The sequence below is a fragment of the Chanos chanos genome, chromosome 4 (genome assembly GCF_902362185.1).
Source record: "Chanos chanos chromosome 4, fChaCha1.1, whole genome shotgun sequence".
Taxonomy (NCBI): domain Eukaryota; kingdom Metazoa; phylum Chordata; class Actinopteri; order Gonorynchiformes; family Chanidae; genus Chanos; species Chanos chanos.
In genome coordinates, this window is record NC_044498.1 from 11,843,913 (window position 1) to 11,865,260 (window position 21,348).

A 21,348-nucleotide genomic window follows, 5' to 3' on the forward strand; every position below is an offset into this window, starting at 1 on the left:
CATGCCTTAAACATTCCATGAAGTGAATTTCAAAAATGACGTATTTTGTTGTCTAAGGTATGTAATAAACAACACAAAAGGACTGTCAAATTGACACTGAAATGATATTTTGATTTTTGACTATGGTATACTTTATATGAATGGTTGAAAATCACACCATTCTTAATCTACCTTCTTGCACAGCTTGCTAGAGTAACTCACCATTTAGCTGATTTTTCATCTGAGGGTTCTTTGATTGTGGTTAATTCACTAATATCGTAGAAAGTTGTTTATTCAGATATTTAGTTTGTGCTTAGCATTACTGTCTGTGTAGACATACTGGTCTTTGTCCTTTGAATCCTGCAGTAACAAAATTTGTCAATGAGATTCTCTGAATCTCTCTCCATACATTTATTTCCCTATATATTCCCTCCACTATCAGAAATCACTGCGTGATGTGAGCTCAAATAAAACTAAAGACGCTGCACAAGCAGATATTGTGTCAGTGATTACTGTTCCGTGCAAGTCTCCAATGTTTGGTGGCTTGTTGTGTCCACGTATCATCATTTATCACGATTGTTTCAGCAGTGGATTTGAACAACTGAATGTCAAGTTTCTAACAGAAAACCAAATGTTGTGTCCAGGGGGAACTCTTTTCCGTCAGTTATCTTGTCAACCATTTAAATGTTGTGAATTTTTAGTTTGTCTCCCTTTCATTCCTCTTAGGTCAGCATTGTTTTGTTTTTGGTTTTGTCTCAGTTCACGGCCTCCCTTTGTAATAGTTTCTAAAGGGTAAATATCGATGGTATGCTCTCCCATAGTTTACTCAAACAAGTGTTTTTATAGTATAGTATAGTATAGTATAGTATAGTATAGTAACTTTAATAGTATGATGACAAAAGATTCTTTAAAAAAGATTCTTTTATTTTTGTTAAAATGTATTTATTTTGAATAATTTTACAGGGCTATAGAATTACTGCTTAATCTGATATTGCTGCTTAATCTGATACATACATACATACACATATATATACACACATATCGGTATTGCTAACATAGTCACCTAAATTAGTGCTAATATCACCCAGTTTGACAAATATTTACCTTTAGTCCTGTACATATTTATTTAGAGCAAGATTATTTGACTCCTTTCCTACATTTCTTTTTTAAAATCACATAGTGGCAAAGTAGTTGTCACGGCTGGTGGTGTGGTGCAGGACCCAAGTGCAAAGACACGATGATGTGGGTGAAAAAACGGAAGGCTTTACTTAAAATGAAGACCAAAATACAGTGCAAAGTAATAACAAAAACCGATAACAAAAAGGTGCAGCATGACAGAGTGCTCTAAAACACAAACAACGATAGACAAAGTACAAGGCAAACACTAGGACTTAGAGGGAGAACTAAACAGGGCAACACAGGATTGGTAGAAATTAACAAGGTAATAATTGGACAAACAGGTACAGGTGAGGGGCGGAGACAGACAGAACAGGAGCACAAAGACATGTCAAACCAAAAGTCCAAAATGGCGGTGCAGGTTGTGACAGTAGTTGCATTTTGATCATGAAAAGGGCAGCCATAAATAGGCTATACAACGAGCGGCGTGTGATTTTTAAGTTCTAATGTGACGATGGTACAGTATCCTGCAGTAGAGGCCAAATACACCGTATGTAAAGATTGCTTTGAAATGTTTAAGTTTATGTTTTTTTTCCTTTATTAATCCCACAAACAGGGAAATTCAACCTCTTCATTTTGACCCATCCAAAGCAGTGAACACACAACACACACTATGATTCGTGAGCAAATGAGCACACACACACACTAGGAGGCAGTGAACACACACCCGGAGCAGTGGGCAGCCACACAACTGTAGCGCTCTGGGGGGCAGTTTTGGGGTTAAGTGCCGTGCCCAAGGGCACTTCAGCCATGAATGCTGATGGAGGGGAAAGAGCTGTTCACCCCCTCTCCCCCCGCCTACATTTCTTCCTGCCGGCCCTGGGGATTGAACCGATTCTCTGACCATTAGGCCACAGCTGCCACAGTATAACAACAGACATGAAATGGAAACAAGACATCAAGACTACAACAGTAGGATTTCACACGAGTAACCCTACATACTGACATAGGCACTCCCCTGCTTATGAGTGAATTGTACACTACCTGTATTTTTATTTGTTTGTTTGTTTGTTTTGAAAAGCTTTCTCCTGGTCCTACGTTGCCTCACATCACATTTCTACAATTGTAGAATATACCTCTGCAAGTCCGTAGCCAGAGGGGGGTCGGGTGGGTCATCTGACCTTCCCACACATCGTGAAAGTTCACATTTCTATCTCTCCGGAGACTGAACGCTTTCTTACGCTGCAGCGTGGGAGAGGAGAGATTGTCAGCACGTGCACTTATACATATGCACTACAAAACTGCAGTGGACCATGATGAAGCAGTGGACATATTCTGCAAAATGTACCCAAGAAAGCTTGAAATGGACAGTGTTCTGTGTGGATAATTGACAGTTAATTTTATAACAGCAGTATAACAGTCTACGTCTCTGCAAAATGCAAAATATGGATAGGTTGTTGCAGTGACGTGGTTAATAGTTCAGGTATGTTAGTGGGTGGCTGGACGTCGTGGCTTCATTAAATGTAACGTATGAGCTGTTTATTTTTCTTTCATATCAAGTGCAAAGAATTGCATAGGCTATAACAAAATACAGGACACTTTGGCAAGATTCTGCTGCTTTGATTATAAAGCTCTCTGTTAATCTACTTCTGAAATACATGTTTGAGTATGGTTGCATAAGAGTATCTGTGGTTGCGTGGAAAGATCCACATGGTGGAAAAAAAGACCCACCCCATCCAACAAGCTGGCTACAGCCCTGCTCTGAGAGGCAACAGAAAGCAACGCTTTTACCAGTTGCCTCAGCCGTCGCAAAGTGGCCGTAGGGAGGGTTGGATGGTTGGGGTTGCCTGCCCTTCCCGTCATGGCCCTTCCGTGACTGCTAGCGTCAACGGGGCGGCTACACAGTTGCAGGTGAATCAAAGGAGAAAGCATGTCCATTTACACTCACTACTCTCCTTAGCCAATGAGGATGCGCATGAGGCAGTGAGGCAATGTGTACGCCTCCCCTCACCTTCCGGGACCGGAGAAATGTCGTACCATGGCACGGACTCACGGCAGTCTAGGGAACTGGTCTCTCCAAATTGTAGTGAAAGGGGAAAAGAACAAACAAACAAACAAACAAACAACAACAACAACAACAACAACAACAACAACAAATAGAAAACCATCAGCCAGGTTTCCAGCACCGTTATAATGCATAAACTACTCCTCTTAAAATAACATACGATCTACTGCTAAATGGCAGCTGTGGTAACACTGTGTCTTGGTGCTGCTTGGCTTAAGTGGAGCCTTCTTTATTTCTACATTATTTCAACATAGTATCTTAACATGACAAATTGTTCAAAAACATTAGCTGACATCCATTAAAATATTAAAAAAAAAACAAAAAAAAAAACCTTAAGTGTGACTTTAAGTCTTTACCTGACAGATACCTTTTTACTCCCTTCTGAAACAATGAAAAATATTTAATATGTAATGTTTAGCTTGTCATGCTATCTTACACTGATCAAATTGTTTATTTTGTATTTCATGTTTCCAACGGTGACAACAATCTCACATTTCAACTTTCTATTGTTATCAAAGTTTATGATTTACCACAATACTACTTTCAGTACTTGTTTGGTGCTAACACCTTGTTCACACTGAAGAAGTAGTCTGATAAAAGTGTTCAATTTGAGTCAAATAAAACTGCACGTACACCAGTGCCTGATATCTGTATCTTACTCTGAAACTACAGGAGCTATGAGTGTAGTGAGTTGATGTAGTGATTTATTGCAGTGATTTAACTTGCAGTGCTTTTTAATTTGGTGATGTACATAATATTCCTGATGGAAAATCAGTGACATAAGAGAAAGGATCCATGTACATTGCTTTATTAACAGTAAAGAGTTGCTACTTTAACAGGAATCCATGATGCGGCGAATGGAGCCAAATCTCATGGTGGGGCCCCATCCCATGTCTCTGAAGTTCCTGTACTCTCCAGGCCTGAAGTAGTACATCCTGCCTCTGTAGTGGGGCTGCTCGTACATCAGCCAGTGACCATCCATCACGTTGCAGGAGTGGAACTCAGACATGCGGAAACGGTCCGTGAGGGAGTCACAGTCATCGGTCAGCTCGTGCATCTGGCCTCCAAAGTTGTCCCTCTCATAAAATCTCATTCTGTAAGGTCCACGGTACTGTATGGGGGAAAACAGGTAAACTCAGGTTTGCTCTCTTACATGCAATGGTGGTAACGACCACTCTAATCTCCTCCCTCAGTGCTCAGTTTATTACTATAAACTCTGCTGTATGATAAGTTAAGGTAAATGTTCAATGTAGACTGCATATCTAATGTTATTTACAAAACTTTGATCTAGCTACTAACCGGGGGGATCATGCGGCAGGATCGGATGTAGTCACTCATTCCGAAGCGTGAGCAGTCGGAGTACTCGCCCCTCCTCACAAAGTACTGGTTTCCCATGTAGTTAGAGCGGTCGTAAAGCATGAAGCAACCGCTCTCCACCCTGCAGGAGTGGCAGCGGCTCAGGTAGGAAGACAGCTCAGCACAGTCGCTGCTGGCCTCATAGTAGCGGCCCTGGAAGTTTCTGTCCTCGTAGAAGATGATCTAAAGAATGAAACGGTTCATTAGGTCAGACAAACCACACATGTTAATTACGATCAACACTAAAGTACGGTTGTATATAGTTCACATTTACCTTGCCCATGGTGAAGGTGACGATACAGAGGCTGTATCTGGTGATATTTGTCCTACGAAATGCATAGCATCATGGACTGCTCTGTCACTTTTATACCTGATACGGTGTCCAAAAAACTATGGCTCCATTGTACAAAGTCCTGAGTGGGCAGTATAGTACCAGCCGCTGCTGTAGTCTGTGATTCAAAGCATGATCTAAAGGCTTATTATTTTCCATTGTGAATGTTCGAGAGGTGGCTTTCATTTTCCATATTGTTCCTGTGCACTGCATAAAGGGGGAAATCTCTCGAATGTATTGATACTGTATGACTAACACTATTGAAAATAAACACGACTAACGCTATTGAAAATGTCTAATTGTCTTTGGGAAAATGAAGCAAATGTTTAATAATACACTATATTATCATATTTCTGTACAGTTTTTGTCTTCTGTTGCGAGATGTTAACAAATGCAACTTTTTATGGACGACTGATGTATGGAAAGTGCTGTGATAATATATTATATATATTTGAAATAAAATGATTTATTTTCACGATCTTTATGAAGTCATTTTCAGATTTGTCAGTGTATTTGAAATGCAGTTGTAAGGTTTGGCTTCTTGGAGAGGTGGTTGATGTACACAGCTAAACACTTTGAATTTCTTCTCTGTATGTGGGCGGCTTAACCGTTCAGATTAGTGGTATTAATCCTTGCCTGGTAAAGCATGTAATATAGAGGTGATGGTTCACATGCGGATGTGCATGAATCATGCAAAATTACCACTAGATTTGTCAGATGAACAATACCAAGCAATGTTCAATGTTCCACTTTGGAAAATGTAATAGATGAGTAAATGAGACAATGAAGATATATGGTTTTATACCCTGCTAAGTATACCGTCACAAACTGACGGAAGACTGGATACGCATGCAGGCAGTTCTTTATTGAAATAGAAAATCATAATCCAGATTGTGCTCAATAAACATGCAAGATCTGGTACACTATAAACTGGCTACTAGCACGGCATATCAAAGTCAAGAGTAAGTTAAGGTCTACACGCTGGAAGGCTAAACGGAGAGAACAGGGTTAACAAGACTAACTGGGAACTGAGGGACTGGGCTAAACTGATGGACAGGGCTAAACTGAGGGACAGGGCTAAACTGAGGGACAGGGCTAAACTGAGGGACAGGGCTAAGCAGTGTAATTAGGAAAATGGGTGACTAGGAGCAAGAGTAACGAAGTTAACAGAACAACAAGGAAAATTAGGAAACAAGGACTGGCTCAGTACTGACAACAAGCGTAAAACTTCACAAAGGTACACAGGAAAACACAGGGGTATATATACACAGACGCAATGAGGGAACAAACTGAGCACATGTGCACATAATGATTGGGGAGCAAGGTGTGATTAGCCAATCAGATCCAACTTGACCTGAAAGATATAGAATCATATGTACAATATACTGTATATAGATAGATAGATAGATAGATAGATAGATACTTACACACACACATTATACAGCTTATAAAAGTACATTATACAGCTTATAAAATATTAAGTGTAAGTAAAATATATTACTCCTGAAGAGCTTTTGAGCAGAAAGCCTTTGTGCGGTTCAAATCAGTGTGTTAAACAATGCCTCTCTTCTCTGTTGTTTGTTCAATAAAAAAAGCAATATTTTGTGATGAGTTTATAGCCTTCAGATAATAGCCTGGTTTTTGGAGGTCGTGGTGAATATGTCGTCGCCAATCGTCTGTCTTCTCTGTGTCGGTCTTTGACTCTGGGCGGTGATGAATTTTGCACAGAAATAAAATAAATAAAAAAATAAAAAAATACATAAACATCTTTTAGGACATTGGTAACTATATCTTGGGACCCTATAAATGAAATAATGTCAGTGATCGAAATCGTGGAATCTAAACACAAAAATGGAAACAGAACAGCATGTACACATGAAACAGATTGGATATATTGATATGTGGAAGAACTGTGACTGATACTGCACATAATGATCATAAATGCACAGAGGGAGGGGTGTGCAGGAGAATGAATGACATTTGGTTTTTGGAGTAAATGAAGTCTTCTCGTGGAAGGTTTCATGAACTCACGGACTTCTCACAGTCAGAAGAGCAACCTACTGCTTTCAATGAACAACGTGAATGGAGATGTTTTCTTTCTTTCTTTCATAAGCTCAGGTAATTTGCCTTGTGACATTAGATATATCTAGTAAAATTCGGGATCAGTGAAGGGCAATGTATTGACGAACATGAACTTTGTTTCATGCGTACCTTACAGGCTCCCCTATCATCAAGAGAGATCATCGAGGAAATTGATCTATGATGCATGCACTACGATATTTAACTAAACCACAAACTCCTTTTGCATTTCTATATGATACTCATGGTTGTCTTCTAACAATTGCAGATATTTGTATATGCAACAGAGAGCACTGTAGTATTTCTGACATGAGTGGAGGCTTCCTAGTTTAGAGCCTCCATGCATAAGTTAGATGCATTGAGGCGCATGAAAGTGCTTTCTCTAAAAACAAAATGAACGGTTTTAGTGCATTACGATCTTTTGATGATTTTCAACTGATTCAACTTGCTTTAGGGAAAAGTGTAAGTTTGTGTGCGATTCCACTCAGACCTTTGTATGTGTGTGTGTGTGTGTCTGTGTTTAGGAAATTACATGATGATTTGATTGAGACATCCTGGAACTCCTGTGCAGAATATTGCACAGTGTTCTGTTTCTGTTGGCACAACCAACTCTTTGGGGCTACAGTGCTAAAATAAACATATTAAATTTGCATATTGATATTAGTTTAGGTAGACCTTAAGTGACAACTGGGATACTTCACTTTAACTTCAGTTCACTTTCAGCTGATAAAGAAGTTCAACCCACGGATATATTTCATGGGTATAATGCCACACAATTCTGAAAAATGAGCTTCAGGTGATATTCAAAATAAGAATATTGCCTCTGGAAAGGGTTAATTATAACATAACCATTAAAAACAGTAAAGGCATCTAATTCAAAATAAGATATGGACCACCGCAAGGTATATTGATCAAATTCTTTATTTTATATCCTTTAAAATTTTGTGGATTTAGCAGGAATCCATGAATCTCCTGATAGAGCCGAATCTTAAGTTATCATATCCCATGTCTCTGAAGCTCCTGTACTCTCCAGGCCACAAGTATATCACCCTGCCTTTGTAGTGGGGCTGCTCGTACATCAGCCAGTAACCATCCATCACGTGACAGGACTGGATGTCAGACATGTGGAAGCGATCCTGGATGGAGTCGCAGTCATCCATCAGCTCATTCATCTGGCCTCCAAAGTTCTCCCTCTCATAGATCCTCACTCTATAGGTTCCTTTGTACTGTAAATAGGGTAACAATTAAAAAAAAAAAAGAAAGGAAAAAAAGGTGTGTCAGAAACATGCTATTTTTCTTAAATCTTAAGATTAAATGATTATTTGTGATTATTCATGACATGCTGAACCTGTCTTAGATTGACCTTTCTTGAAAATGACACTTTAACACATTAACTTTTGTAACAGTGAACAAATCACCGTCAAAGCATTTTTGATATATATTTCAATGTCCCTCCCCATGCTATAAAGACATTAGAAATGTGTATAGATAAAATCTGGCCTCACTTGCTGCACAAATTGGAACAGTCATTGCTCTGAATGTACTGCAGACTTACAAAACCCGTATGAGAGATCCACTCTCAACAAATAAAGCTATGCTTGATCTCTTGGTGATGGTAATGACTAAATACTGTAGAGAGAACATACCGCTGGGATCATACGGCATGACCTAATACAGTCACTGAAACCCATCATGTGCTGATACTCAGGATACTCTCCTCTCCTAAGGAGGTACTGGTGGCCAGTGTAGTTGGGACGATCATAAACCACAAACACGCCGCTCTCCACTCTGATGGAGTTGCAGCGGTTCAGGAAGGAATTCAGCTCGGCACAGTCGCTGTTGCACTCATAGGAGCGACCCTGGAAATCACGGTCCTCATAAAAGATGATCTGATAAAGAGAATGAGGACAAAAAGAAAAAAAAAAAAATATATATATATATATATATATATACATATACATGAACCATTCATCAGTTATAGGCTAAATGCAACTACCAGTCTCACCATTCCTCCAATATAATATTTACAATGAGGATTAATTTCAAATGGAGTTACATGGATGGCAAAACCAAAATAATTAAAACTCTACCAAAGGAATAAAACTGATGGAAATAACTGCATGTTATCTGTTTCCTGATATTGATCGGCACACTTGGAAATATCACTTCAAAAATAATGTTTTAACAATGTACTGTTACCTTCCCACTCATGGCTGCAGTAATTGGATTTGTGCTGTTCTCTTCACTGTCCTGCTGCCTTTTATGCCCAATGTGGCCATCAGAGGATCGACAGCCCAATTGTATAAAATCCTTAGTCAGCTGATAGCATCATTAGAGTACATCAAAGCATGGCAGGCTAAACAGTGATATCGCTTTATGCCAAGTAAGGTAAAAAAAAAATGTTACAAAAGCAACTGGGGAATTAAGTTTTGTATCAGTGCCAGGTATACTGACAATAAAATATCTCAGTGAAACCCGTGACGTTTCCTGTAAGTTCTTACTATGTACATGTAAATATGAGATTACCGATTTTGTACTCTCGGGTAAAGGATCGTTTAATGTTCATAGTGGCCCTTCCACCATGGTCTCACCCATCTTAATGTTGTGCATTGCAAAAACAATCATACTGAGAGCTGAGATTACTTCAGGGATGAATTCTGCTCCCTGTTCAACTCAACACTCTCTGTCTCAGCAGAGAGTGAATGTGAAGGATGTACTAAGCGGTGTTGCATAACTTCTAAATTGCAACTCAACCAAACCACATGACTGTGCATGCATCAAGTGTATATATTTGAAATATTAGATTAAAACTTACAATATTTTGGTTATTATTACATTTATGATGAGATATGCAAACGCTTCAAAGATGCCAATTACTGCAGATCCAGTGAGGAAGACATAATGCATAATATCGGGATGCAGAATCCTCATTTGTGCACAGATTGTAAATTCAGCTCTAACATAAATATTCTCACTGCTGTAGATCTATGTGAGATACTGTAACTCGTCTGCACTGTGTACACATGCACAATCATAAAACAATAACAACAAAAAGTTTGTGAAAGTCATTTTTGTGGCCCTTTCAGAGCCACAAACGTAAATATTGAATATGTAATGGAATCCAAAAACAATGTTTTAAAAGAGAGTCACCAAATTTAAAAGTAAGAGTCCATCGCAGCTCTTAATTTGATCCCATAAAAAGGTCGAGACATCACATCCTATTCAAGCTATCCTTTCTTGCTTTTTTACTTAGAGGCGAAGCTTGAGCCTATGGGTGATAGTTAATTGTGACTTCAGAGACACCATCTCTCAATTCAGAATATAGCAAAATGGTCACCCTCTGCCATTTGACAGTTAAAGGTGAAAATGCAACATATCAGCATCTAAACCAATCAACCATTCAGCACTTATCATAAAGGAGGTTATGTATAAGTTTTATATAGCAGATGCCAAGAACTATGATTAAAAAATGAGCTCTTGTTTCATGTGTACATGATTTGATAAGATATATGTTTTCACAGAATGATTTATTTTGGAGGAGCTGTTTTAAAATTAAGAAACAGAAAGCAGCAACAAAATGTAGCCATACTATGACCAATGAAGTTTACCAGGCCGTAGCATTTTGCATGTTTCGCGCTACGCAATATTTGTGCATTGTTTTTCAAATCCTGACAAAGCAACAAGGCATAGATAACATTGTAGCAACGGCTATTATACACAGCGCTTGGCACGATCCAGTGGTTTCTTTTCCCATATACGATGACAACACTCACAAAAAACAATTGAGGGTCATGAAGGCAGATTTGTAATGAATGTGCTGTGAGATGATTCACTCGTACTGAAACAGCAGCGCTACCTCCAAAACAAATAAACACTCAAGCGCTCACGCCCACACACACACACACACACACACACACACACACATACACACACTCACGGAGACATACACACATACACACACACACACACACACACACACAGACACACACGCTCACACACTCACACACACACACACACACATATTTACATGCAGAAATATGCACACAAGTACACACTCAATGCACAATTCACATCTTTTGTTAATATGCAGGGCAGAATATTCTGTGTATTTAGCCAGTCTTGCACCAGAGTGCATTCTTCTACCAAAATATTATTAATTTAAGTATAACTGGACCTGTACAGTAATAAAGATTGGACATAATTGTTTATTACGACTAAGAAAGGCATTAAAATTGATGTTATGACACAATGACATCTGGGTACTTGGTTGCCTCAGTGGTGTAGCACAAGACCTTCAACAACTTTTGCCCTCTTTTTGAAAATTTCTATCACACATTCATTTGTTTCATATTATTTGTTGCATTCTCAGATACACATAACCTGAGCAGAACCCCCTCAAATCAAATTCTCTTAGCCTCTGAGAACAAGTGTGTGTTTTTTGTTATAGCACAGTCTTGTTATGGATCCTTTTATTTAAACTGTGGTAGCATTATAAGAAACATTAAGGTATTTCAAAAGCATACATTAAAATGGTAATAACCGGCCATAATTAATACATTAAACATGTAGAATTAGGGCTTAAACTGTTTGCAAATTAATAATTTGCCTAACGTGACGAGCACTAACATGAAAATGTATCAACATCATGGGAGTTGCACCCAATATACATATGTTGTAACCTTTTAATAACTCTTCAAATCTTCGCAATTATTCCCACTCTGGACCAGCTGACTGGATAGCTTGAACACTTACAAACAGCAGCCCTTTGACTAGCATCTTAGAGTGCAGTCCAAACAAGACGTACAGTTTGGACTGTGTGGAGAAATATCCACACTTCTACAACCCAGCGAGCGCTACAACCCAGCGAGTCGGTGGCAAAATGCTTACAATATCACATGATATCTATATAGATCTACAGTGGCTTACAAATTGGCCTGATGACTCAGGCTTTCTGTACAATGTGGTCAGAGATTCTACAGCCACCCACTGAACTATAAAAGAGAGAGTGGGATCGTTGTAGCAACAAGCATAACTAAGAGTTCAGTAGAACCATCATGACCATGGGCAGGGTAAGTGAACCTAGCAACTTATCCGCATGGTGAATTCTCAGTGAATTCCTTTGTTTTTACAAGAGTGTGTCTGAAGCCATTGGAACCGTGCTCCTCCCAGCGGCCTTCAAATTTTTTGCGTAGCATCTCGATGTAATGCTTGGATTTATTTTTGCTCACCGCATCGTGTAGACTAAGTCTAGGTTTACAGATCATGTTTTGCAATAAGCCGAGATTGCTCAAAGAGATTATTTTAACCATATTTCAACACTCGTCTGTTTTCAGATCATTTTCTACGAGGACAGAAACTTTCAGGGTCGCTCCTATGAGACCAGCAGCGACTGCGCCGAACTGACCTCCTACCTGAGCCACTGCAATTCCTGCAAGGTGGAGAGCGGATGTTTCATGGTTTACGACCGTTCCAACTTCATGGGAAACCAATACTTTCTGCAAAGAGGAGAGTACTCCGACTGCTCACGCATGGGATTCTGCGATTCCATCAGGTCCTGCCGTATGATCCCCTCAGTGAGTGGCTGGGCCCAAGTCTTGTAAATGATATTAGATATTATGTAGAGCTAACCATAATCAGTTGTAAGATGTTTAGGTATGTACTGCGATTACCACCATGTTCATTATGTGTCACATTTCAAGCAAACTCGAGTTTGTGTCTCTCCCCACACAGCACCGTGGACCTTACAGAATGAGATTTTATGAGAGGGACAACTTTGGAGGCCAGATGCACGAGCTGACGGATGACTGTGACTCCTTCATGGACCGTTTCCACATGTCTGAGTTCCATTCCTGCAACGTGATGGATGGTCACTGGCTGATGCACGAGGAACCCCACTACAGAGGCAGGATGTACTACTTCAGGCCTGGAGAGTACAGGAACTTCAGAGACATGGGATGGAGCCCCACCATGAGATTTGGCTCCATTCGCCGCATCATGGATTCCTGTTAATGCTCACACAAACAAAATAAATAAATAGCTTTTTCAGTTAATTTTCTTTCTGTGTTATTCTTTATTTTAGAACTCCTCTATCAGTTCAATCCACGTCACTTGATACAGGAAAAAAAAAACTCTTAAGGTTTTCTCTTCTATTACCAGGCCCTTTTTAAAGACCATCTTTCCTACATGGAATACTTGCACTTTACAGATTTTGGAAAAATATTACCACTAGGATTATCTTTTTGACATATTTCACATAACATTTGTGAAATAACACTGCTGATTACTGCTTTTTTGACTGAGGTTGTTCTTAAGAGAAACTGTAATTATAAAATCCTGCTCAAGTATGTTTTTTATGACACACAGTTTAAGCCACTGATTCCTGGAAGAAGACTGGTAAAAGTCTTATTGATATGTTTGTATTCTCCTTCAATGACAACACTATCCTAGACAAATTTAGCGCACCACAGGATGAGTGAGATGCAACCTGACTGTACTGTCTCCTACTAGAATTACAGTAAACCCCTCCTTCAGAATGGACCACAGCATATTGCTGCATCTTAAAAATAGAAAAATATGTTTCATTTACTTCTCAGACAAAGATAGTAAGCATCACACATGGAATCTCACAAAGATCATGTCTGGCACTTTAATGTGGTCCTTCTGCTTGCTGCTTAATTTTTTTTTACTGCCTGCCACTTTGTGAACCATTCTAACCATTCTAATTTGCATTTCCCCCCCATTCTTATGGACTCATATTTGTTTTTCTTTTCTCTCAGCATGTAGTTAAGGTGTTCAGTTTTTGTTTTTTAATATATGTAATGGAATCCTCCAGCATCAAGAGACCAGGACAAATCAATGAACTTGTTAAACAATTATCCCATTAAAACTGGTTATCCACTGAGGCTGGTTAATTCATGATATACAAGGACACTGTCAGGGGCTAAATTTGACTTAAAACGTTTGACTATTTGAAACTAAAGATAATGTAGAAGGACATGTGTGAAAGGATTTAGTAGCATGCAAGTCTTTCATTGTATGAACATATCAACAGCATGAAAAATCTTTTCTAAAAAGTTGTCATGAGTCATGTTCCCTGACTTTGAAAACACCTCAGATAGCCATCATTTATTTGACTGTGGTTGCTATTTCAATCTCTGATTACTGAGAGATGTCAGTGACACATGGACAATGACAACTGAAATGTAGGTAAAAATTATTGCAGGTCAAATCATTGCAGGACAGTGCATATTGCTGTAATATACTGCAATATATATATATATATATATATATATATATATATATGTGTGTGTGTGTGTGTGTGTGTGTATAAGACAATTGGTGACCAATGATAATAAGCGTTACTGTATGACAAAAGACATTGGGAGGAACACTGAAGATGCTTTGCGTTGTTTATTTATTTGTTTATTTATTTTTAATGTTATTCATAGATGGTGCAAGCTTTAACTGCAGGTATCCGTGATACGCCTCATGGAGCTGATCTTCATCAAAGAGCCGATTCCCATTTCTCGGAAGTTCCTGTACTCTCCAGGTCTGAGGTAGTACATCCTGCCTCTGTAGTGGGGCTGCTCGTACAAGAGCCAGTGACCATCCATTACGTGGCAGGACTGCATGTCAGTCATGTGGAAGCGATCCATCATGGACTCACAGTCATCTACTGCCTCGTGCATCTGACCTCCAAAATTCTCTCTCTCATAGATTCTCATTCTGAAGGATCCACGGTGCTGTTGAAAGAGAAAATGCAAATACATCATACATGCATTATGTTACATGATTTCAGCTAACGACTCAACCATTAACATTCAGTAAAAACTCTTCGCTGAAAAATTGCTTAACATCGAGAGTTCAGTTTTGTGCTCGTAAAAATGACATCAAAATGCTACATCAGCATCATGTTCCTTCTTCTGCCATGATTGTATCAGTTGCAGATGTCATACATCACGTACTAAATCTTACAGTCACATTACACTCTCTGAAAGTGCTACTTATTCACATCCATACTCTTGGAAAAAAACCTTGAAGGTCATACTTGGGGGATCATACGGCAGGACCTGATGGAATCGCAGAATCCCATGCGTGAGCAGTCGGAGTACTCTCCTCTTCGCAGAAAGTATTGGTTTCCCATGAAGTTGGACCGGTCGTAAACCATGAAACATCCGCTCTCCACCTTGCAGGAATTGCAGTGGCTCAGGTAGGAGGTCAGTTCGGCGCAGTCGCCACTGGCCTCGTAGGAGCCACCCTGAAAGTTTCTGTCCTCGTAGAAAATGATCTGAAAACAGACGAGTGTTAAAACATGGTTAAAATAATCTCTTTGAGCAACCCCAGAGAAACAGTCAGCTGTATATTCAAAGTATTTTTACAGGTAAAAAGCTTTATTTTACATTTGTATTTGCCAAAAAAATGTTCAGCTCACAACATCTAATTAACACTTTTGAGCTGTTCCCAACAGATTAAAGAGGAGGAAACACATAAACAGAATTACGAATGGTCTCTCATATCAATAAACTGTCATGATGAAATTTCTATGCCCTATGCTAGATCCTACAAGTCAAACCAAGAGTCAAGGTTAGAGAAATGACTCGATCCTGTCAAAGTCCATGAGATTCTTGAAGTCAAAGTGCAGTGTGAGGAATCCTGTTGGTGTTGACATACCTTGCCCATGTTTTATACTGCTTAGGTGTGATGTCCCATGGGCAATGGTTTACTGTACCTTTTATACATGATACAATTGCAACGGCTTTTTGTTATTCAAATGGATTAACCTGATGATTAAGCAGAATGGACTTTTCTATTAATTTCGTTCTCTGTCATGGGCTTCCAGCAGCTGAAACGCACTGCATTCTGGACCAAGTCCATTAGTATGGTGTAACTTCCATGTGCAGTCCGGATTTCCAATTTAAGGTGATTCAACAGAATTAAACACTGTATGAAAAAATGTTTCTCAAAGTGATAACATTTCTCATAATCTTTGCAATTTATTCATGCTTGTATCAACTACTTCGTGTTTCAGTGAGACCACAGATAATGATAAATATTTGAATGCAATGCATTATTATCTATATAAGCATTCCTAAAGAGAACAACCATAGTATCTTTTTATCAGTGAAGAAATTACTCAGTTCGCTGTAAATGTGCCTTAAGCAATTTTCAGGTGATTGTCACACTAGGAGCATTGTTTCTCTGACCACGGTTTCTGAGTGGTTAGAAAGACAACAGTCACAGATGACACTTAGGGTTATGGGGTAATGTTTGGGATTTGTGTTAGTGACTCAGCCCGAACAATAATATAGATCTGATGCTCTTTGTTTTGGTCCTTAAACTGTAAAGAGATATATTTAAAAAAAAATCTTTTCTTTTGAGGAAAACTTTCACACACCTACTTAGGTAGATGGTTAGGTAGACAACAGTATGTTTATGGTTGAGCATTATCAATAACATTAAATGCAGAGCACATATGTGTTTAAGAAATCTAAATTAAGCAATCATAATCCATTGAAAGATATATGTAGGCACTTAGTTCACAACGTGAAAACAACTGAATTGCAAAAATAAAGGTAAACAACGATCACTTTTATTATTAAATAACGAAGAGTGAAATAACAAAGAGTCGAGGCAGAGGTTTCTGGATAAGCCGTTGGAATGAGCGATTTCTTATTTTCTTAAAGAGATACTAGCCTTTTATAGCAGTTGATTCAGTAGATTAGGCCATTGAAATAGCATGAGTTTGGCAGAGTGACATTCGACTTTTTACAGTGTTCTCCTCATAGCTCTGCCAATGGTTTAATTTAGAGTCATCAGATTTGAACAAAGAGAAAGCAAACTTGAAGATATGCAGGTCAGGGTAGTTTAGGTAACAATTGATTTCCTTTGCCTGCATATTTAATTAACCAATAGGTTATTAGCTCAGTTCTATAGTTTAGAAAGAGATTTACCAACCAAAAATGGAGAAGGGAAGGTTAAGCGTGACATGGATCAGACTTAATATTGCAGATGCTCCCAGTTCCAAAGGCCTCCTTCTTCTGTCTCTGTCTCCAGATTACATTATCTGAGGAGACAAATTTAAAAGTGATATGAGCACATTAGGACTATGAGTGCACCAGTTACCACGCCAATCTACACTGCTGTTTCCATCAATTTTACTCTATCTGTGTGGAGAGTATCTCCCAGGTTCTGTATGAGCAACCCAGTCATGAAAGCTGCCAGTGGGTCTGTTTCCTGGGGAGTATCCAGAATACCAAAAATGGCAGGGCCTTAATGGCAGCATCAAATCTTTCTATCACATTAAAATCTCCACGAGGATGTGCTGACTTTTACCACCACATTTTTCCCTTTAATTTCATGATGACCTTAGCTGAAAATACAGACAGTGCTTAACTTATGACACATGCAACATAGGACAATTCGTACTTACTACTGTCGTTCCATTAACCTTATTCCATATTTTTTTGTGTGGCGACATTTGGTCGTAACTTCTAACAGCGTCGTAACTTCGTCAGCTGCAGGAAAACATTGGCAGGCCATGCTGCCCCAAGACAGACATAATTACTGTTGGCTGAATTTCAGTATTAGCTACAATATTAATAATTACTGTGTTTCATTTCATTTTACTGTTACTGTAATGCATTTATATTATTATTATATTACAGACAACGGTGCATTACAGTTCTTCCTTTCATTCCAAACTCACCTTTAAATTTAAAACTTGAACTGTGGTTTAAGTGGTTTTTACCTTCAGACTCCACGAGGTCTCCTGCATGGTGACCCATGTTACCTGGGGCTTCTACAATCTCCCCGGCCACTGGGGGCACCAACACTTCCTAGAGCAAGGGAATACAGGATGTTTGGTGACTGGGGAGTTGCTTTGACAGCTTTTGGTTCCTTCCACAGAATCACAGAATTCTGAACACCTTAGTTTGACCCTTGATGGTTATTGGGCGGATGATTTGGAAAGTAACACAGACAGGAGTGCATTTCTCCTTTGGAGAAAGTAGTGCAAATAAATTGAAGCAATCAAAGTCATGTCATGACACATTTTGGCTCATTTTTGCAATGTTTAAAGTGTATTCTTAAAGCAACCGAAATAGAAATACATATAGCTTTCAAGCCTTAAACATTATAAGTATTTGTACAAAAAAAGGTGTTATCATGAAGTTTTATTGTAAGTGTAAATTATCTTCCTTGTTTTCATTAGCACTGCATTCTGCTCTCAGTGAGTTTTAAGATACTTTGCCTTTTACTTTTTTGCGCACACACTGGAAACAGAGGAAGTGTAGGCAGGATATGAAACATAACATGAACATTGTTGTTATGTCTTTGTATGGTTATATCAGTACATTGTGATAATGCATTGTCCCTTTATTCATTAAAAAGGAGGTTGATCTCACTTGATCTTATTTATGTTATGCTAATCATATCCCTGATGTAGATTTTGGATCACACACTACTTTATTATAGAAATATTGCTTTTAAAAATTGTACCCCAAATCAGTATGCTAACCAATGGCAGCAGTCATTCATTTTTTTTCAGCGGTTATTAATTTTTTTCAGCAGTCATTATCAAGAAATATCGGACCTCCGAACGATGGGGTGGCCCATTCAGTTGAATGGAACTTTCTGCAGCATTCTGAGCAGCCATACAATAACTCATTGTTGTCAGAGTTGGGAATGGACTTTAATTAAACTTAAGAAAAGTAAATAAGGATCTACACTTCCTGTAAGGATCAAAGTTTAGTCTTGTGCAGTTAGAAAGCAGGATAACTGCAACACTTTTATTTAGTTTGGTTACTTTTTTAGTGTAATTAAAAGAAAAAAACTTACCAGTTGCTACTTTATCACCTATGTGATTCAGCATATGCTTCACTTCATATTCATGGCTCTACAAGTGACCTGCAAAACATTTGCAACCCTCATGACATTCCAACATTAATGAAGCTGAGACTGAAAACACACGATCTTAAATAACAGGCTTTAAATGACCTCAGTGGAAACTGTAAACATGCGTGATTGTGAAGTGTCAGGTAGTATATATAGTTCTTTAATGACCATGCTGCATAATGCTGTTAGATCTTTAGATTTCCCAAAAGCTCAATGCGGCTCAACGTTAGAGAATACATTAATGGAGGATGAGTGGTTGCAGTGATAAACATTGTATGTAAACAATGAATGCATGGAATATTATTGAAAGACAGTGGTTGCCTGGCAGGATGAGATCCAGGATTTGTTCAATCTTTTGATGTATTTTCCTCACCAGATGGATACAGTGTAATTTTGGGGGCTGTTGATCTGTTAGGAGTGAAATGGAAGGCTATCATACACTTGCCGTTTTAGTATAAATGAAGAGGGACTTCTCTACCGCTTTGTATTTTTCTCACCAAATACAAAATTATGATTAGAAATGGCACCAGGAAATGTTTTTTTGTTTGTTTGTTTATTTGGTTTTTCGTTTGTTTGTGTTTTTTTTTTGTAATAGAAGAGCAGCTGTCCATGCTCTGGTGTCTCTGTGGCAGGGGGTCAAAGACAATCACTAAGTGCTGGAAACACTGTTACTGGATAAATAAATCTTTTCTGGAATCAAACACTGTTGAATTAAAGGTCAGCTTCTGTACAAAAGGCTTTAAACCTTGCATAAAGCCATGTACTTTGAAACAAACGCAACATCAGCTATTGTGCTGATGGTAATCATGACTCATTTAAATGAGAATGATTTCCCCTATCATTGCATTTCAATGTCCTACATATATAAATCTCACTTTTGCCAGTATCTCTTTGTATCTTGATCGGGGAATTATAAATTAGTGTATCAACAACAACAACAACAACAACAATAACAACAACATCAACAAAAAAACTCCCTTAACCATGGATCAAACTGGGAAGGTAGGTAGGCAAACACTTTTTCTCTCTTCTCACACAATCCTAGTTTATTCTCCATGTAACTCCTTCACAACCAAAACCTTCATGTTCCCTACAGATCATCTTTTATGAGGACAGAAACTTCCAGGGCCGGTCTTTTGAGTGCACCAGTGATTCCCCTGAACTCAGCTCCCACTTCAGCCGCTGCAACTCTATCCGTGTGGAGAGCGGAGCATGGGTTCTGTACGAAAGGCCAAACTATATGGGCTCCCAGTACATCCTTACCCGAGGAGAATACCCAGAGCACCAGCACTGGATGGGCTACAATGACATCATCCGCTCCTGTCGAATTATTCGACACGTGAGTCCTGAGGTTTAACACAGGGTCCCAATAGGAACATGGTATCTGTTTGATCAGCATGAATTTCAGTATGAGAGCTTTCTAGACCTCAGGCCCAGGATCTGATATTATGTCATCAAAATTAGGAGAGCAATCCAAATAACATATTGCCTGTGAAAAACTATGGGGATTTGAAACATTGTCGTAACTCCATTAATAGGTAATGGTGTTGCAAACGAGGAGAGTTGAACTCAATGTTTTCATTGAGCAGAAATTGCTAGTGGTCCTGTAAAATGCTACGGATAGGGCTTTTATGACAAACCCACTGTTGATAAACAGCTTAAAGTAGTTTATCTAGCATTTATGCATACATTATTGCACTTCAATTTAAGTTCTTTCCTCTTGTCAGCAGCATGACTACTACTTATGATATTCATTATTCAAAAGATCAGTAGTTCTGTTCAAGAAATTCATTCAGTCCATAACAACAATGTGTGTCCCTATGTACCAGCTCCCTCTCTCTAACCCTTCAACTAATCACCATCAACCACTCATCCTACACTTTATTCTCCTGTCTTCCAGATTTCCAGCACATTCCACATCCGTATCTATGAACGTCGTGACTTCACAGGTCAGACAGTGGAGTTAACTGATGACTGTCCATCCCTGCTTGAACAGTTCTGCTTCCGTGAGGTCCATTCCTGCAAGGTGCTGGATGGCGCTTGGGTCTTTTTCGAGCTTCCTAACTACAGGGGACGGCAGTACCTGTTGGAGAAGGGCGAGTACAGGCGTTTCAGTGAATGGAGCGCTTTGCATCCCACTGTTGGCTCCATCCGCCGTGTGCAGGATCTCTAAATCAAAAAGTAATGGCACCATCTGTGATTCAGAGTCATCAAAAAGTAATCATAATAATAAATATTGATCGATGCCTGACCTCCACTACAATGGCTGTATTCTGTCTGCATGCATACTAAAGGTCTTGATGCACAATAGTCACCAAGACAAATTTTTGTTTGTTTGTTTGGAAAAGGGATCATTTCTTGTTTTCTTGGATGTTTACCCCTCTTATCTTCAGTTTTGAACATCCAGTTCCTTGATGCTGTCATAAAGTGAATGATAGAGACTGGAAATATATACTGAAGATCAGGGTGAGTTTTTAATTATGAGAAAGCACTTGCTTTGAGGATAGAAATCACTTTCCCGAATGGATTT

General features: G+C 38.9%; 5 protein-coding genes across 5 annotated transcripts; 2 read left to right on the forward strand and 3 right to left on the reverse strand.

Moving 5' to 3' along the window:
• Positions 1–3,992: 3,992 nt before the first annotated feature.
• Positions 3,993–4,799, reverse strand: LOC115809027 (gamma-crystallin M3-like). The gene is made up of 3 exons (XM_030770479.1): positions 4,791–4,799; positions 4,460–4,699; positions 3,993–4,271 (listed from the first exon to the last, which is right to left on the reverse strand). Exons 1-3 carry the CDS (start codon positions 4,797–4,799, stop codon positions 3,993–3,995), a joined length of 528 nt encoding a protein of 175 aa, XP_030626339.1.
• Positions 4,800–7,876: 3,077 nt separating this feature from the next.
• Positions 7,877–9,137, reverse strand: LOC115809409 (gamma-crystallin M3-like). Its single transcript, XM_030771055.1, has 3 exons — positions 9,126–9,137; positions 8,573–8,815; positions 7,877–8,152 (listed from the first exon to the last, which is right to left on the reverse strand). Exons 1-3 carry the CDS (start codon positions 9,135–9,137, stop codon positions 7,877–7,879), a joined length of 531 nt encoding a protein of 176 aa, XP_030626915.1.
• A 2,843-nt stretch (positions 9,138–11,980) lies between these two features.
• On the forward strand, positions 11,981–12,935 carry LOC115809240 (gamma-crystallin M3-like). Its single transcript, XM_030770819.1, has 3 exons — positions 11,981–11,995; positions 12,260–12,499; positions 12,657–12,935. Exons 1-3 carry the CDS (start codon positions 11,981–11,983, stop codon positions 12,933–12,935), a joined length of 534 nt encoding a protein of 177 aa, XP_030626679.1.
• Positions 12,936–14,386: 1,451 nt separating this feature from the next.
• Positions 14,387–15,605, reverse strand: LOC115809506 (gamma-crystallin M3-like). The gene is made up of 3 exons (XM_030771188.1): positions 15,597–15,605; positions 14,974–15,213; positions 14,387–14,668 (listed from the first exon to the last, which is right to left on the reverse strand). The coding sequence occupies exons 1-3, from the start codon at positions 15,603–15,605 to the stop codon at positions 14,387–14,389; spliced, it is 531 nt and encodes a 176-aa protein (XP_030627048.1).
• A 4,197-nt stretch (positions 15,606–19,802) lies between these two features.
• Positions 19,803–20,991, forward strand: LOC115809612 (gamma-crystallin M2-like). Its single transcript, XM_030771338.1, has 3 exons — positions 19,803–19,820; positions 19,915–20,157; positions 20,719–20,991. Exons 1-3 carry the CDS (start codon positions 19,803–19,805, stop codon positions 20,989–20,991), a joined length of 534 nt encoding a protein of 177 aa, XP_030627198.1.
• The last annotated feature ends 357 nt before the right edge of the window (positions 20,992–21,348 follow it).

Coding starts and splice junctions, on each gene's coding strand:
- LOC115809027 (XM_030770479.1), bottom strand. Junction 4,272..4,459: donor CCTGCCGCATGATCCCCCCG/GTTAGTAGCTAG, acceptor TCCCCCATACAG/TACCGTGGACCTTACAGAAT.
- LOC115809409 (XM_030771055.1), bottom strand. Junction 8,153..8,572: donor CATGCCGTATGATCCCAGCG/GTATGTTCTCTC, acceptor CCCTATTTACAG/TACAAAGGAACCTATAGAGT.
- LOC115809240 (XM_030770819.1), top strand. Junction 12,500..12,656: donor CCTGCCGTATGATCCCCTCA/GTGAGTGGCTGG, acceptor CTCCCCACACAG/CACCGTGGACCTTACAGAAT.
- LOC115809506 (XM_030771188.1), bottom strand. Junction 14,669..14,973: donor CCTGCCGTATGATCCCCCAA/GTATGACCTTCA, acceptor CTCTTTCAACAG/CACCGTGGATCCTTCAGAAT.
- LOC115809612 (XM_030771338.1), top strand. Junction 20,158..20,718: donor CCTGTCGAATTATTCGACAC/GTGAGTCCTGAG, acceptor CCTGTCTTCCAG/ATTTCCAGCACATTCCACAT.